The 18140-nt window shown below is 38.9% G+C and overlaps 1 protein-coding gene across 1 annotated transcript in view; it reads left to right on the forward strand.

Annotated features, from left to right (window-relative positions):
- Nucleotides 1-3677: 3677 nt before the first annotated feature.
- Nucleotides 3678-18140, forward strand: part of CPED1 (cadherin like and PC-esterase domain containing 1) — a 290822-nt gene continuing 276359 nt past the window's right edge. Inside the window, exon 1 of the mRNA XM_065883571.1 lies at nt 3678-3926. Within this exon, the coding sequence (XP_065739643.1) occupies nt 3678-3926 (249 nt within the window). The remainder of the gene's footprint in view (nt 3927-18140) is intronic.

Genomic DNA, 18140 nt, shown 5'->3' on the forward strand with positions numbered 1-18140 from the left:
AGCCGCTATTTTATGAGGAAAGTGACACTCAAAGAGAGAAATACTTTCCCAAAATTCCTGATAGGATACTGGAATCTTCTCTATTAGAGATAGCTTTATTTCTCTAGTTTAAAAAATAAAATAATTTTTAAAAATACCTTTTCAAACAACAATTATTAAATTCAACCTCTCCTTTCACCCCCACTTCATATCAAAACCGAAAGGGAACATAAGTGTGATGGAAGAGCATGTTTTGTGTTAGAGAGGTTTGAAGAGGAAGATTGTTGTGTTTTGTCCAACCTTGAACTATAGAATTCTAAAAGACCTGCCACTCTATTGTCCCAGGTTGATGCCACTTAAATACAGGCCCTTGAACACTGAAGTGATTTAGGGAAAGAGGTACTTTATGAAATTATATGCATAAAAACATTCAGTCTGAAACACTGCCAGAATCCACAGTTTCATATAATTCTACTGCGTGTTACCCTCCTACTCCTCTCACTGAAACAACTTACTCTCTGTCTTCACTGTTCCCTGATCTGACACCTCCAGACTCTAACACATGCTCCTACTTCACCTTGCCTTACAACTAGGGAGTAAATACCTCCCACTTGTAGTCTCCACCTTCCTCTCATCCCTCTCTTGCTCTCATTCTCCCAAACCATCATCGGCCCCCCACCATCACCTCAAAGAATAAAGGAAAGAGAACTAATACTAAGTGCTCATGTTTGCTTTGGGGGCTTCTCCAAGAGGCCCGATATTTGATAATTATCTGTTCATATGTCTGGCACCAAACCAGACTGAGCTCAGCCACAGGATTGAAAACATAACAGACATGCATTCAGCATGCATTTTTCCAACACATGTGCACAGAACGCTTATCGTATACATTATTTCATCTAGTCACGCCAACAACACTTCAAAGGAAGAATTAGTATCCTCATTTCACAAATCACTTGTTTAAAACCATGTGATAAGAGGCAGTGCTATGATTCTAAACCCCAGATGGGACTAACTCTAACGTCAGATGTTGTCTATGGACTGCCTTAGTCTTTTTGTATCTTATTTCCCACCTCTTCTTTCCAACTTCCCACTCTAATTATCCCTTTTCTCACTTCTGCAGATAGTCGTTTATTTATCATCTTCCCACTGGGTTTTTCAACCTGCCAGTATCATTTCTAGAACACTAATTTGCCATCTTCTGATTCCTGTTACTTGAAGTATAGCTATAAAATTAACTATGCTGTTGTCTTTCACTTCTCCCAGATCAAAGACAATATGATTTTAGCATCTGGTTTATGTTTTAAATTTAATAATGCATAAAAATAACCCCTCAGGTTCCTCAGACTCTCAGTCTTCAGACTTTTTGCCTTAATAGAAATGTGTGTTCATTCCTTTTCACCTAGTAAAGAACTTCGTCTCACCTCAGATCACACCAACACAAGGACAATTCCAGTTTAGAGAACACCAATTCTTATTATCTCTCAAATTACATTGTAACTATATCTTCCAACACTACTGTTTAACCATTTCCTCTTAAAACTCTCTTGGCTTCTAAAAGTCAAATGCCACTTCATTTTCCCCTGCTATCAGTACTTCACTTGTCATGGGATTGAGGATTCTGAATCTATAAATAAAAAATATTTTTAAAAACTGGAGGGGATATATGCAAGGATTCGGGATAAATCTAGCTTTAGTGTGAATACTTATTCTCTAAAGCTTTAATTAATCTGTTAAGGTGTTAAAGTAGTTTCTTACAAGCGAGAAGGTAGATGACCTTTTGTCTCTGAATCTATAATAGCGAGGCACCCGTAGGGGGCGCTCCGTCTCACAAAATACAAGTGACTGACAGCGTGCCTAAGGGATGGGATCACTTTAGAGGTGTGGCCTCACAGGAGAACCTCAGCCCACAAGAACGAGTTTGGGTCAGAAATAGGTCACAAAACCTATTTAGAAGAGCCTTGGAAGAATATCTGCTATGAGCCTAAGCCAGTCCTGGGTGTCCAGAGATCGCAAAGCAAAGGCTGGGAGAGGTGAGCAACATGCACTGGACAGATTGCCTTTCTCCATGGCATTCCCTGAGCTGACTCAGCAAAAGTGGATGGAGTTTGCAGACTTGCCCTGTTAGGGGTTCCTTGTGGCAGTCTGTATAGCATTAGATTGAGTTGACTTCTGAACAAAGCGTGCTGCGTACCCCTTTCTGATGACCGAAAGTTACCAAAGTCTGCTATAGTCCACTCATCACGGGAGTGAAGTGTCAGGCAATTAGCCTTTGAAAGACTCAGCCCTAGTCCAGGAAAGGAGCAATAATGTGATATGAGTTAGGTACTGAGCAGAAAAAGATCATTTCCAGTGGAATCAGTGCATACAACAGACTTTCATGTTCTGAGGTCCAGACAGTACCCGTGACCCTCTTATCCCCATAAGAGTGACCGTAATTCCTTCGAGTGAAGATCCTCCCAATTCCCTCACCGAGCCTGCTTTAGTCTCCCCCTCGACCTTTGACATCAGCTGACGAAGGGCTATTTGTTTTTCCAATGCTGTATTAGAAAAAAAAAGCAGAAGGGGTCAAATATCAAATAATGTATTTAAAATTCTACAGCTCTGGGTGGACAATCACATTTCAGGGGAAATGAGAAATGTTGTTCCAGTCTGGGGAAGCTCACCCTTTCTGATCCTGGGCTAACGGCGCGCTCCGGCCGCCCCCGAGGACCTAAGAGCCTGGGCCTTAGCCCCGCCCCCTCGCCGGACAGTGGCTGCGCTGCCCGCGGGCCCCGCGCCCGGCTCCCTGCGCCCTGCTCCCCGCTCCCCTCAGCGAGTGCGGCCGGCGCGCGCGTGTGGCTCTGTGTGCCTGCGTGAGTGTGTCCGTGGGTGGGAGATGAATTGGAGTCATACGACTGGGTGTTTCCTTCCGAGTGGTTTTGATCAGCAATCCATTAGGGGATCATTGTAAGTATTTTTTTTTTTCTGGCTAAAGGATGAAAACTGAGTAAGTACGTAGAACTTTGAACTCGAAACGGAATGAAACAAATACAAGGCAAACCCCGCGGATGGTAACCATGTCCCTTCAGACCCTGTATTCCCTTTTTCTGTTAAAAGCCGGGAAGGCTTACAGGAAAGTGGCAGTTTAAAATGGAATGAAGGGAAGCAGTTAAGAAACATGAAAGGCTGAAAGCAGGACAGCTTTAAAACCGGAGGAAAAATGAGGAACTGTTAAGGCAAGCTGGCCCGCCTCCAGCCGTGCAACAGGCACTATGGTATAAACCTACTGCGTTCTCCGGTGCTGTTTTTAGACTCCAGATTTACTTTGGTGTTGCTTCTCTTTTCCTGTGAAGCTTTTACTGTGAGCCTAAGGATGTTGTGAAAAATAAGGCATTACCGGAAGCAACAGTTTGACAGCCTGGGGTACGCTCAGGTTATTAGTTACAACTATTATTATTTTGATGTCTTTTTTTAACCGAGGCCAACCACTTTTTACTGTCATCCATGGAAGGGCTCTTATTAACCGCCGCAGACTTTTGGGACCGATGATTCTTTGGCAGGATACTTCGGAAAGTTCTTAAGTGGGGATGGAGCTATCTTGATTTGATTTAAGTTGTGGAAAAAGAAGACAGATTTGTGTTTTTCATGCTGACAAAAAATAGCTGCTATGACTTTTCCGGCAACGTGGACAGGGGCCAAGCGAAGCTGAACTGGTCATGGTCTGTCGTCCAGTGTTCCTTTGTCGTCGGCGATTTTGCCCCCGGCCCTTCTTGGTGGGCTTGGTGGTGGCAATCTGTCTCTTCTACCAGACCCTGACATTCCGGGGGGCAAGGAAGCTCACAGCTGCTGTCCCTGAGGCTGCCCCAAACACACCCACCGAAACCCAGGCAAGCAGATGCAAGGAAGGATTCTCCCTGGACAAGCAGTGCTTACTTCTCTCCGATAAGGCACAGGAAGTCAGAAAGGTAAGGCGGTCATAAGCTTAACCTTGACATTCTCTGCAAAGATAGCAGTCTGCTTCTCTCTGTCCCTTCTGTAAGACTAAAATTAACTTCCATGAGGCCTGAAAAGGATCCAGAGTATACACAGTCCAGACAGTGACCTTATGACAGTGAAACACATGTTAGCTTAAACTTCTTACATTTACTTCCAGAGAGTCCTGGTCATTATTTTCTCTCTCAGAATTTCACTTCATTTCAGCTAAATGAAATAGACAATTTGGAGGAGATGGGAATGATGTGAATTCTTTCTAAAATACTGGGATTCTGAGAGATCTGAAGATTTACAGTTCAGGAACAAAAATCAAATATTCATAAAATTTGGTAAACGTTGAGTGTCTCTTTCCTCAAGGCAGTCAGTATGAGTGGTCAGACCATTCCAGACTTGAAGTTACTGCGAAATTACATTTTATAATTGGTTAAGTCTATTTGTCACATTTCTAAAGCAATATATTTATTTTTCAAAGCACTTAAAAAATAGTAAAATAGGCTTCTTCAAAAGGATTGACACGGCATTTTATTGCTTATAGAATTAGAAAAATACAGATTATTCCATACTTATACTATTCTAATTAACTTTACTAATCTTACTTGTCAAGTGTTGGAAAAACACAAAACATAAGTAAATACACAGAATTTCTATTTTAATATACCACTCTGTTCATGCCTGTTAGTGAAATGAAGACCTTTAAAATAATCCAGTCTAGAAAAGAAACAGAAAAACACACACACATATTCATGATAGCAAAACCATTGATTTCTATGATACAGCAATAGTGTAGCAAGATAATTTAGGAATCTGTAAGTACTATCTTATATCTAGAGTAGATTTAGGTAGGTCCTATGATCGTGGTTAGTGTTTGGAGCAGAATTTCTTGTTGAATACCAACACTTACTGCTACCATTATTGCTAACACCACACCATCTTGTTTTAAAAATTCTTTTATGTATTTCACTTCAGACTCATAACCTTTTGAGCTAGGTAAGATAGGTATGATGACACTCAAAGATGTTTAGGCAGGCCACATTATGACATGATACATGCATCTGGTCCCTACTGCAGGGAAGATGCTCTAAAAAGTAAATTCAAAGCTCTGATAACAATTTGTGAAACCACAGCTGTAAGAACTTACTGAAATACGAGGTAATATCAGGTTTGAACAAAGAAAATGTGAAGACTTTTGAGTGATTATTTTATCAACAATGTCAAGAAATATCTTGACCAAGAAATAGGACAAAAAAGCAGATAATATCACTAGAAACATATCGAGATGAAACTTCAACGGCAAGTGTGAATCAAATATTAAATTAATTGAAGAATTTATATTTTTTGTTAATTTATACCAGCATTAACTTAACTCTTATCTACATTTTTAATACATCAAATTTATGATGGGTGTAAACTATGACTTTGAAAGTCACTTCTTGTTTGTTTCTAATAAGTATAATTTCTTTAAAAATATTGGAGATGGTTTTGCTCTTTAGGTACCTAAAATTTTTGCTAAGAACTTTGGACAAAAAGGTTTTTATTCATTAACTTACGGCCTTTCTTACTCACTACTTGACTTTACGGTGACTCCTGTTTTTGACTGTAACTCAGACATATGTTAACTGTTATTTGTAGGCTGTCACAGAAAATTCCATTTCAGCTTTGGACCTCCTGCCACTTATAAACCATCTGAAACTTATTGGTTGCTCGTGTAAAACATTCACTCTAGAATGTTCTTCACAAAAAATGCCTAACACATGATGATTTTTTTCCACAGTCTTAAATATTTTAACCGTAAGCAAGATTCTGAAGTCACAATTATAGTTCAGAAGCTCAGTGGATATGAAAACTGAATTTCCAAACATTTGCCATGTACTTCTATTTTCAACTTAACTTGGGCCAGCCTTTGGTTTAGAGCCAGTTTTTTTTAGACAGAAAGTATCATGTAGAAGTTAGTTAAAATCCAGTATAAATTAGTTCTCCTTGTAATATATGTTCCAGAAAAGAATCAAATAATAATCCCTTTTTGAAGATTAAATATTCTTTCAGACAGCTAAAGTGAAGAAAGAAATGTGTTTGGAGTACATACATAGATCCTTCTCAAAAACAGCTACTTAAGAAGTTCATTAAAAAGATAACTGATAAGATGCTACCTAGATTTTCCTCAAGACCTAAAATATAGCTTTTTAGGCATTTTATAGAAGATGCATTGTTCCTATCTATAAATTTTGGGTTTTGTTATTACTTTTATTGGCAAACCAAAATATTCATTTTACTAGCACTTTCCCTTACTTGTATCCATCCATCTTTAGGTGACTTTTAAAGTTACCTAAAACAGCTGGTCTTGACCTAAGGTTCATGGATTCCAGAAAGTATTTGGATGTATAAGATGTCTACCAAACCCAAGCATTTTATGCAAAAAATGTGTGTACATGTATGTGCTGTTCTCTGGGAAAAACTATGATCCTCTTCAGATATTCAGACCTAAAGAAACACTAGGAAATAAGACAATGCTTAAAAAGCAGTACATTTCAACTTTAATTGCCCCTTCAGGAAAAGTTGGGTCTGAGTTTATAAATCTAAAAAAGGAAAAAAAATCTTAACGAATCCACTAGAAGACGTTTGAAAAACTATTTCAGTGAATGCTGTAGTGTCTGCAGGGATAGACATTCTGAAACCGAAGTATACTCATAGCGTATTTCTCAAATCATAGTTTTCATACTTTCATGAATAAGCAATAAGTATTTCCCAGTTGTTTTGGTTGTAGTTGTTTCTAAGAGAGGACATTTTATGCTTTACCAGCCAAGTAACAGAGCGTTCTGGAGTAGCAAATATTTAAAGGTAAGTGACTGTGCTCTTTACACCTTTGTAACTGGGATCTGGTTCAATGTCTAAAACTGTTTTCAGCACAGATTGAGATCATGGTATGGTATATGCCAACTTTCCATAGTGAGGAAGTGCGCTCCCTCCTCTGGCCAAATTCCTTTTTCCATTCGAGCTTTACAAACAGCCTTGCTAAGCAGATATACTTTTGTCATTTTTTCTGGGTTTTCTCCCAATATTAGTTGCTTGTGCTGTGTCTTAAAATTATTTCAACTTAATATATAAACTGAAGACAATTTGAGTTATCTTCACTGAAGTAGGTCACACAATAGATTTATTTATTTTCCTAGAATCTAACATTTCAATATTCCATAACATAGGAAGCACATTAAATTATAAACAGACACAATGGAAGAAAATTTCCTTGGTAAATGCTCCTTTAATGGAAACTTAGCTCTTTGGGGAATATATTTGTACTCACCATAACCATGTGTTTCTGATTATCTCTTGTTGATGTTCCACAAGGAGACTATTTCTTTGTTGTTTGACTCTTTGTTCTCCATTTCTTCTTGACTATTTTCAGTGACAGTTCCCTACAACTACTCTCCCAGTGTCCAACAATAAGCCAATGCAGATAAGTGAATGTTTTCACTACAAATACTTTTTATTTAATCTGTTTCTGTTTCTAATAATGCATGATATATTTAGCATTTGAAAATTCTAAAAATTACTTGTTTAGCCTAGGTTTTCCCAAAACAGAACCTATGGCAAACACTTAAATGATAACATTTTATTGGTTGGTGCAACCCCAGGAATATGAGAGAGGGGGAAATAAAGAAAGAAGGAGAGCAAACACAAATGGGTGAATTATCGGGAGACATTTCCAGAGAGGCCGTATTAAACTACTGCATCTCAGAACAGGCACCGGGGGAAAAGGGCAAGAAGGACAAGCGATTTCTCTCTCTCCTGGCTTTCTCTTTCTTCCGTCTTTCATTGGTTAGAATTGGTCCCATGCTACCTCTAAGTAGTGTTGCGTGGACTCTCTGGGTGGCCATGGGGGAGACAGAGCCTCGGTGGGTGCAGTGCTGCCAGGTAAAAGCGGGGTGGACCCCCCTTTCAATCTGTAATGTGCATAGGAGCGTCCAGGTCTCTGGTGGGCACGGTGGTGAAAAGTGTCCATAACTTTATGATCACAACAGTGGCATGAGTAATGCCCTTTGGAGGGGTAGGGCAGGGTGATCTAGTGTCTGATCCAGTAGTTGTGCTAATTTTGCTTTCTAAAATCCACAGAGAATTTCTAAATATGTTTCTACTCTTGGGAAATAGCATCACTTTCTTTAAATGAAATATTTGTAACTATCTCACTGAGAGCTCTCCTCTCCAACTGAAAAAAAAGCCCTTCCTTCATCTTTACCTTTTCTCCTTCTCATCCCTTTCATTCATTCATTCACTTTCTTCATTTATTTAGTAAATATTTGTTGAGCCATTTATACTTGCCAGACACTGTGTCAGGTACTAGTGATACAGAAATATACAGCACTCTGAGACAGACAAGTAAATAAAGAGAATGTTAGGGAATCCATAACTTTAAGGCAACATTTTGAAAGATGAGAAGGAACTAGAAAGGGTAGAGAAAGAAAAGAGTATTACAAGCAGAAAACACCGCATTTGCAAAGAAGAAATTAAAGAGTGTGTGTGTGTGTGTGTGTGTGTGTGTGTGTGTGTGTGTGTGTGATGTGTTGAGGGAAGCAGAGCGAGAAGGCAAATAGATGAAGTAGAGAGTTCAGCAGGATCTAGATGTCGGAAATGTGGGCATGATAAGGAGTCTAGATTCTGTCCTGAAGGCAACAGGGAACCCCCAAAGAATGAAAAGCAAAACGTGGCACGAATAGAGAGAACACTCCAGAATGCACATTGCAGAGTGGACTGGACGGGATCGAATTAAAGGCAGGCAGACCAGTTGAGATGCTGTTTTAGAGATGGGAGTTGTGCGCCTGCAAGCCAAGGAATCCCAAAGCTTGCCAGCAAACCACCAGACGCTCTGAAGAGGCCAGGAAGGATTCCTCTACAGGTTTCAGGGGTAGTATGGCACTGCTGACACCTTGATTTCTAGCTTCTAGCCTCCAGAGTTGTGAGACAATACATTTCTGTTGCTTTAAGCCACTCAGTGTGTGGTACTCTGTAATGGCAGCCCTGGGAAACTAATAAAATTGGGGAGGCAGAATGGTTCAGCACGTGAGCTCTCAAGTCAAATCAATAGCACTTGTTACCTTGCTACCTTGGGAACATTTCTTGACCTCTTCAGGATTTTCTTTCCTCACCTGAACATGCATATATTATCACCTTACAAGACTACCATGAAGCTTAAATGAGAGAAATCATGTGAAGCACTTGAAGTGTCTGGCGGGTAGGAAGTGCTCAGTTAGTGTTAACTATCAGGATAATTATTATTTAATCTCTTTGAGGATTTACCCATCTCTGTAGTTTCTATAGACCCTGACATTTGGCCTTCCCAAAGTAGGTGAGCAATGAGTTATTGCTGGCAGTGAACATAAGTACTTGGGTAAGGAGAGTCTGAGATGAAAGATATATTGAGTTTCTCTCCCTGTTCTCCAACCTCTAAGCTATTGCCTTTTCGCAGTAAAATGAGCCTTTAGAACCAAGATAAAAACTAGGGAGGATGATAATGTCACTCAGAGTGAGGCCTGCTTACCTCTAAGCAAGGTCTTCAGTTTGGGCTGAATTTTTTTTTTTTTTTAAGTTTACAATGCTAGCACTATCCGCACGTTATAGCTGAGGATATGGAGAGATGAGATGGGTGTAGAGTAGGGGAAAGAGGTTAAGATTTTTGACACTGAATAAATATTTATCTATTTGTTTACTATCTGTCTCCCTACATAGAATATAAGCTCCTTAACAGCAACGACTTTATTTGACTGGTTTATTGCTACATCCCCAGTGCCAAAACAGTATCTGACATCTAATGAGCACTGAATAAATATCTAGTCAGTGAATGAATAAATAAATGAATCATGTGTTTAAGGGTCAGAGACAGTCCTCTTTAAAGCAGAGGCCAGGAGATGAGAGGAGCTCCACCCCTCTCTCGTTTGCCTTCACTCAACTCTCAGGTCCTCCACTCCATCTTTTCCCTGTACCAATATTCCTCGAAGTCCTTCCTGTACCATTTTTTGCACTTTTACCTAGTGTAACGATCTTGCATTTTGCTACATTGAATTTGCTTCCAGTTACTATACAGCTCTCTTCTTCTCTTCAGCTCATTTGTCTCTTTGGGATTCTTCTCCTCTAAATAAACATCCTCAAGTATCTACCATAAATTACAAAACAAAATATCTCTCCTAACCTACATGCCTCCCTAAATACTTCCATCTCTCTTGGCTTCTCTGTCGCCATCATTTAACCCCTCTTTGTCTCAAGCAATTTCCATTTCTTTAGCACATTCTGACAAAAATTGAGGTTTTCCTTTTACATGTTTTTATATTTTAACCAGATTTGGATGTAAATATTCTAAAATAGAGCTGATGGCATCTAAAGACAGAGGTCTATGTATAGGAGTCTCTCAGGAGATGTTTTCAGCATACTAACAGGTATGTGATTTTCCTAGAATTGTTTGGGCTAATGATGAGCATTTAATACTTGTGGATTTCTCTGAGATAGTTTTTTTGTTTGTTTTTATTAATATACTTGCATATATTTTATTTTTTGATGTTTTTCTTATTAGTTATCTACTTTACACATATTAGTATATATATGTCAATACCAATCTCCCAATTCATCCCACCACCAGCCCCCCACCCCGCTTTCCCCACTTGGTGTCCATACGTTTGTTCTCTACACGTGTGTCGCTATTTCTGCCTTGAAAACCGGTTCATCTGTACCATTTTTCTAGATTCCACATATATGTGTTAATATACGATATTTGTTTTTCTCTTTCTGACTTACTTCACTCTGTATGAAAGTCTCTAGGTCCATCCACGTCTCTACAAATGACCCAATTTTGTTCCTTTGTATGGCTGAGTAATATTCCGTTGTATATATGTACCACTTCTTCTTTATCCATTCATCTGTTGATGGACACTTAAGTTGCTTCCAAGTCCTGGCTATTGTAAATAGTGCTGCAGTGAACATTGGGGTGCATGTGTCTTTTCGAATTATGGTTTTCTCTGGGTGTATGCCCAGTAGTGGGATAGCTAGGTCATATGGTAATTCTATTTTTAATTTTTTAAGGAACCTCCGTACTGTTCTCCATAGTGGCTGTATCAATTTACACTCTCACTAACAGTGCAAGAGGATTCCCTTTTCTCCACACCCTCTCCAGCATTTGTTGTTTATAGATTTTCTGATGATGCCCATTCTAACTGGTGTGAGGTGGTACGTCATTGTAGTTTTGATTTGCATTTCTCTAATAATTAGTGATGTTGAGCAGCTTTTCATGTGCCTCTTGGCCATCTGTATGTCTTCTTTGGAGAAATATCTGTTTAGGTTTTCTGCTCATTTTTGATTGGGTTGGTTGTTTTTTTAATATTGAGCTGCATGAGCTGTTTATGTATTTTGGAGATTAATCCTTTGTCCATTGATTCGTTTACAAATATTTTCTCCCATTCTGAGGGTTCTCTTTTCATCTTGTTTATGGTTTCCTTTGCTGTGCAAAAGCTTTTAAGTTTCATTAGGTCCCATTTGTTTATTTTTATTTCTGTTACTATAGGAGGTGGGTCAAAAAGATCTTGCTTTGAATATGTCAAAGCGTGTTCTTCCTGTGTTTTCCTCTAAGAGTTTTATAGTGTCTGGTCTTACATTTAGGACTTTAATCCATTTTGAGTTTATTTTTGTGTATGGTGTTAGGGAGTGTTCTAATTTCATTCTTTTAAATGAAGCTGTCCAGTTTTCCCAGCACCCCTTATTGAAGAGACTCTCTTTTTTCCATTGTATATCCTTGCCTCTTTTGTCATAGATTAGTTGACCATAGATGCCTGGGTTTATCTCCGGGCTTTCGATCCTGTTCCATTGATCTATATTTCTGTTTTTGTGTCAGTACCATATTGTTGTGATTACTGTAGCTTTGTAGTATAGTCTGAAGTCAGGGAGTCTAATTTCTCCAGCTCTGTTTTCTTCCCTCAAGATTGCTTTGGCTATTTGGGGTCTTTTGTGTCTCCATACAAATTTTAAGATTTTTTTGTTCTAGTTCTGTAAAAAATGCCATTGGTAATTTGATGGGGATTGCATTGAATCTGTAGGTTGCTTTGGGTAGTATAGTCATTTTCAAAATGTTGATTCTTCCAGTCAAAGAACATGATATATCTCTCCATCTGTTTGTGTCATCTTTGATTTCTTTCATCAATGTCTTACAGTTTTCTGAGTCTTTTACCTCCTTAGGTAGATTTATTCCTAGGTATTTTATTCTTTTTGTTGCAATGGTGAATGGGATTTTTTTAAAATTTCTCTTTCTGATCTCTCATTGTTAGTGTCTAGGAATGCAAGAGATTTCTGTGCATTAATTTTGTATCCTGAAACGTTACCAGATTCAATGATTAACTCCAGTAGTTTTCTGGTGGCATCTTGAGGATTCTCTATGTACAGTATCATGTTATCTGCAAACAGTGACAGTTTTACGTCTTCTTTTCCAATTTGTATTCCTTTTATTTCTTTTTCTTCTCTGATTGCCATGGCTAGGACTTGCAATACTATGTTGAGTAATAGTGGCAAGAGTGGACATCCTTGTCTTGTTGCTGATCTTAGAGGAAATGCTTTCAATTTTTCACCATTGAGAATGATGTTTGCTGTGGGGTTTTCATATATGGCCTTTATTATGTTGAGGTAGTTACCCTCTATGCCCACTTTCTGGAGAGTTTTTATTGTAAATGGGTGTTGAATTTTGTCAAAAGCTTTTTCTGCATCTATTGAGATGGTCATATGGTTTTTCTCCTTCAGTTTGTTAATATGGTGTATCACACTGATTGATTTGCATATATTGAAGAATCCTTGCATCCCTGCGATAAGTCCCATTTGCTCATGGTGTATGATCCTTTCAATGTGTTGTTGGATTCTCTCTGCTAATATTCTTTTTTTTTTTTTTGCTAGTATTCTTTTGATGATTTTTGCATCTATATTCATCACTGATATTGGTCTGTAATTTTCTTTTTTTGTAGTATCTTTGTCTGGTTTTGGTATCAGGCTTAAGGTGGGATCATAGAATGAGTTTGGGAGTGTTCCTTCCTCTTCAATTTTTTGGAAGAGTTTGAGAAGGTTGGGTGTTAGCTCTTCTCTAAATGTTTGATAGACTTCTCCTGTGAAGCCATCTGGACCTGGGCCTTTGTTTGTTGGAAACTTTTTAATCCCAGTTTCAATTTCATTACTTGTGATTGCTCTGTTCATATTTTCTATTTCTTCCTGGTTCAGGTTTGGAAGGTTATACCAGTTTAAGAATTTGTCCATTTCTTCCAGGTTGTCCCTTTTATTGGCATAGAGTTGCTTGTAGTAGTCTCTTAGGATGCTTTGTATTTCTGCGGTGTCCGTTGTAACTTATCTTTTTTCATTTCTAATGTCATTGATTTTAGTCCTCTCTCTCTTTTTCTTGATGAGTTTGGCTAAAGGTTTATCAATTTTGCTTATCTTCTCAAAGAACCAGCTTTTAGTTTTAGTGATTTTTGCTCTTGTTTTCTTTGTTTCTATTTCATTTATTTCTGCTCTGATCTTTATGATTTCTTTCCTTCTACTAACTTTGGGTTTTGTTTGTTCTTCTTTCTCTAGTTCCTTTAGGTGTAAGCTTAGATTGTTTATTTGATATTTTTCTTGTTTCTTGAGGTAGGCTTGTATAGCTATAAACTTCCCTCTTAGAACTGCTTTTGCTGCATCCCATAGGTTTTGGATCATCGTGTTTTTCATTGTCCTTTGTCTCAAGATATTTTTTGATTTCCTCTTTGATTTCTTCAGTGGTCTCCTGGTTATTTAGTAACATATTGTTTAGCCTCCATGTGTTCTTTTTAAAACATAGTTTTCCCTGTGATTCATTTCTAATCTCATAGCATTGTGGTCAGAAAAGATGCTTCATATGATTTCAATTTTCTTAAATTTACTGAGGCTTGATTTGTGACCCAAGATGTGATCTATCCTGGAGAATGTTCCGTGCACACTTGAGAAGCAAGTGTAATCTGCTGGTTTTGGACAGAATGTCCTATAAATATGAATTAAATCTATCTGGTCTATTGTGTCATTTAAAGCTTCTCTTTCCTTATTTATTTTCATTTTGGATGATCTGTCCATTGGTGTAAGTGAGGTGTTAAAGTCCCCCCACTATTATTGTGTTACTGTCGATTTCCTCTTTTAGAGTTGTTAGCAGTTGCCTTACGTATTGAGGTGCTCCTATGTTGGGTGCATATATATTTATAATTGTTATATCTTCTTCTTAGATTGATCCCTTGATCCTTATGTAATGTCCTTCCTTGTCTCTTGTAACATTCTTTACTTTAAAGTCTATTTTATCTGATATGAATATTGCTACTCCAGCTTTCTTTTGCTTTCCATTTTCATGGAGTATCTTTTCCCAACCCCTCACTTTCAGTCTGTATGTGTCCCTAGGTCTGAAGTTGATCTCTTGTAGACAACATATGTGTGGGTCTTGTTTTTGTATCCATTCAGCAAGCCTGTGTCTTTTGTTTGGAGCATTTAATCCATTCATGTTTAAGGTAATTATCGATATGTATGTTCCTACGACCGTTTTCTTAATTGTTTTGGGTTTGTTTTTGTAGGTCCTTTTCTTCTCTTGTGTCTCCCACTTAGAGAATTTCCTTTAGCATTTGTTGTAGAGCTGGTTTGGTGGTGCTGAATTCTCTTAGTTTTTGCTTGTCTGTAAAGCTTTTGATTTCTCCATTGAATCTGAATGAGATCCTTGCCAGGTAGAGTAATCTTGGTTGTAGGTTCTTCCCTTTCATCACTTTAAGTATATCATGCCACTCCCTTCTGGCTTGTAGAGTTTCTGCTGAGAAATCAGCTTTTAACCTTATGGGGGAGTTCCCATGTGTGTTATTTGTCGTTTTCCCCTTCTTGCTTTTAATAATTTTTCTTTGTTTCTTTGATTTGATTACTGTGTGTCTCGGCATGTTTCTCCTTGGGTTTTTCCTGCCTGGGACTCTTTGTGCTTTCTGGACTTGGGTGGCTATTTCCTTTACCATGTTAGGGAAGTTTTTGACTATAATCTCTTCAAATATTTTCTCAGGTCCTTTCTCTCTTCTCCTTCTGGGACCCCTATAATGTGAATGTTGGTGCATTTAATGGCATCCCAGAGGTCTCTTAGGCTGTCTTCATTTCTTTTCATTCTTTTTTCTTATTCTGTTCCGTGGCAGTGAATTCCACCCTTCTGTCTTCCAGGTCACTTATCCATTCTTCTGCTTCAGTTATTCTGCTGTTGATTCTGTCTAGTGTATTTTTCATTTCAGTTACTATATTGTTCATCTCTGTTATTTTGTTCTTTAATTCTTCTAGGTCTTTGTTAAACCTTTCTTGCATCTTCTTGATCTTTGCCTCTATTCTTTTTCCAAGATCCTGGATTATCCTCACTATCATTATTCTGAATTCTTTTTCTGGAAGGTTGCCTATCTCCACTTCATTTAATTGTTTTTCTGGGGTTTTATCTTGTTACTTCATCTGGTATGTAGTCCTCTGCCTTTTCATTTTGTGTATCTTTCTGTGAATGTGGTTTTCGTTCCACAAGCTGCAGGCTTGTAGTTCTTCTTGCTTCTGCTGTCTGCCCTCTGGTGGATGAGACTATGTAAGAAGCTTGTGTAAGTTTCCTGATGGGAGGGACTGCTGGTGGGTAGAGCTGGGTGTTGCTCTGGTTGGCAGAGCTCAGTAAAACTTTAATCCACTTGTCTGCTGATGGGTGGGGCTGAGTTCCCTCCCTGTTGGTTGTTTGGCCTGAGGTGACCCAGCACCGGAGGCTACTGGGTCTTTGGTGTGGCTAATAGCGGACTCTGAGAGGGCTCATGCCAAGGAGTACTTCCTGGAACTTCTGCTGCCAGTGTCCTTGTCCCCGCAGTGAGCCACAGCAACCCTCTGCTGCTGCAGGAGACCCTCCAACACTAGTAGTAGGTCTGGTTCAGTCTCCTATGAGGTCACTGCTCCTTTTCCCTTGGTCCTGATTCACACACTATTTTGTGCAGTCTCTGTTCCCCTCAGTCCGTCTAAGTCCTGCAATCAAATCCTGCTAGTCTTCAAAGTCCGATTCTCTGGGAATTCCTGCTTCCATTGCCGGACGCACAGGTTGGGATGCCTGATGTGGGGCTCAGAACCTTCACTCCAGTAGGTGGACTTCTGTGGTATAATTGCTCTCCAGTTTGTGAGTCACCCACCCAGTGGTTATGGGATTTGATTTGATCGTGATTGCGTCCCTCCTACTGTCTCACTGCGGCTTCTCCTTTGTCTTTGGATGTGGGGTACCTTTTTTGGTGAGTTCCAGTGTCTTCCTGTCGACGATTGTTTAGCAGTTAATTGTGATTCCGGTGCTCTTACAATAGGGGGTGAGCATACATCCTTCTACTCCGCCATCTTGAACCAGTCTCTCTCTGAGATAGTTGATTAGAGCTATGTTAAATTTTTACAGTGAAATATGCACATGGATGAAAAATTGTTCATACTGAGAGAATCTTATACAAATTCGAATTTGCTTACATTAGAAAAACTTTAATGAAGTCTTGATGAAGCTCATATTTAAGCAAGTTATGTTACATTTCCTTTGAACCAAGGAATTAATCAGTTTATAGGTGTCATTCTCTCCTGGGTTTTTTTTGCACAATAGTGGCAACAGCCTCTGCCTTTCTCTCTGTAAGCAATTCTGTTTCTTGTTCTAATGGAATTGGAAACTCTCATAAGATAAACCCTCTGAGATGGAAACCACTGGATACACTGACATTATAAAAAGTGCTTCCTATTATCAACTTGGAGTCTGTGGCCTTTGGGGTGAAAAAATGTTTTGGTTTTACTTTTCTGTTTGGTTTCCACTGGATATTTTTTCTAGGGAGCCATTCTCACTAAAACGATGAGCTCATGTTCTAAAATAGGATTTATGTTCTCTAACAGAAACTATACCAAAGTTGGAAATCTGCAAGGTAAAAGTCTTTTGTCAACCTTTGTACTTTACAAAGACTTGTTCAAAATGCAAACCAAAATATCTTGGTTATCAGGCACAGGGTTAAAAAAGGAATATAATGATAGCAGACGTATTGATTGAGTCTTGTTTATATATAAGGATCTTAATGAAAAAAATTTATTCAACTTTCAATTAAATTCACTAATAGAGGCTATGGGTACTTAATAGATGAACCAAAGTAATAATTAAAAAGAGCACAGGAATTTGAAAGTGCAGAATGGATCCTATCAATGTGTTCTGAAATGGAACTGCATTTGGTTTCACTAATCCTTACTTGGGGACTCTGAACAGAACCCCCCACCAGTTTGCTTGTACTGCAACCCAAACAGAATAACTCTTTAAGGCAGAGGCTCTGAGGCTCTGCATATTGATGGGGAGAACAGACCTGACTATCCCCAGCAAGGCTTCTAACCCCAAACCTGTTTAGTATACGGAATAAGCAGTCTAATAGAGCATCAGAATGTTGTGGAACAAACATGGGCTTTCTTACACATAGGTTCAAATTCCAGACGTGTCATTTACTAGCTATAGCACATAGACAAATTTTACCTAGACTTCTAAACTCTCAATTTTCTCGTTGGAAAAATGAAGCTAACTAAGCTTTACTTGTGAAAACTGATTATGTGTTTGAAAACAGTAAGCATGGTGGCTGACCAGAGTTGGTGTTCAATAAATTATGGTGTCCTTCTTGCCCCTGAGAAGCTGGGTTTAAGGAAAGGACAATTTATTTAAATAGTAATATTGCTCCAGGATCCTGGTGTTTCTCGTCGGTTTTGCAATAAGAAAAAGTGGATGGTGTCGGGCTGGTGGTGTAGACTTCTGGAAACCTCCTGAACCACCTGTTAAAAGTCTGTGTATCTGAGGCAGATCCTGCTGCGCCCCACTCACGGTCTCCAGGCAAAAGAGAACACACACAGATGGGGACCCAGAACCGATGCTGAAAAGTTGAGTGACCATGGACAAGTGATCCTTTGGGGTTCATTTTCGTGGACTGCGGCATGTGGGTGGAAATGCCTGTTACAGGGATGATATGGGATCAAGTTAGGCACGAATTAGGCAGAATGCTTTGGAAAACATGGAGATTATAAAAGGCAGGCGACTAAACATTATCACATTTGTTAAAAGATAAGCTGAGACACATTGGAAATTTTAAGACTTTATGTGAGCAAAAGTCGATTCCAATTGGGCAGCACCAAACCCGAAGTGGCTA

This window comes from Phocoena phocoena, chromosome 9 (genome assembly GCF_963924675.1).
Source record: "Phocoena phocoena chromosome 9, mPhoPho1.1, whole genome shotgun sequence".
NCBI lineage: Eukaryota > Metazoa > Chordata > Mammalia > Artiodactyla > Phocoenidae > Phocoena > Phocoena phocoena.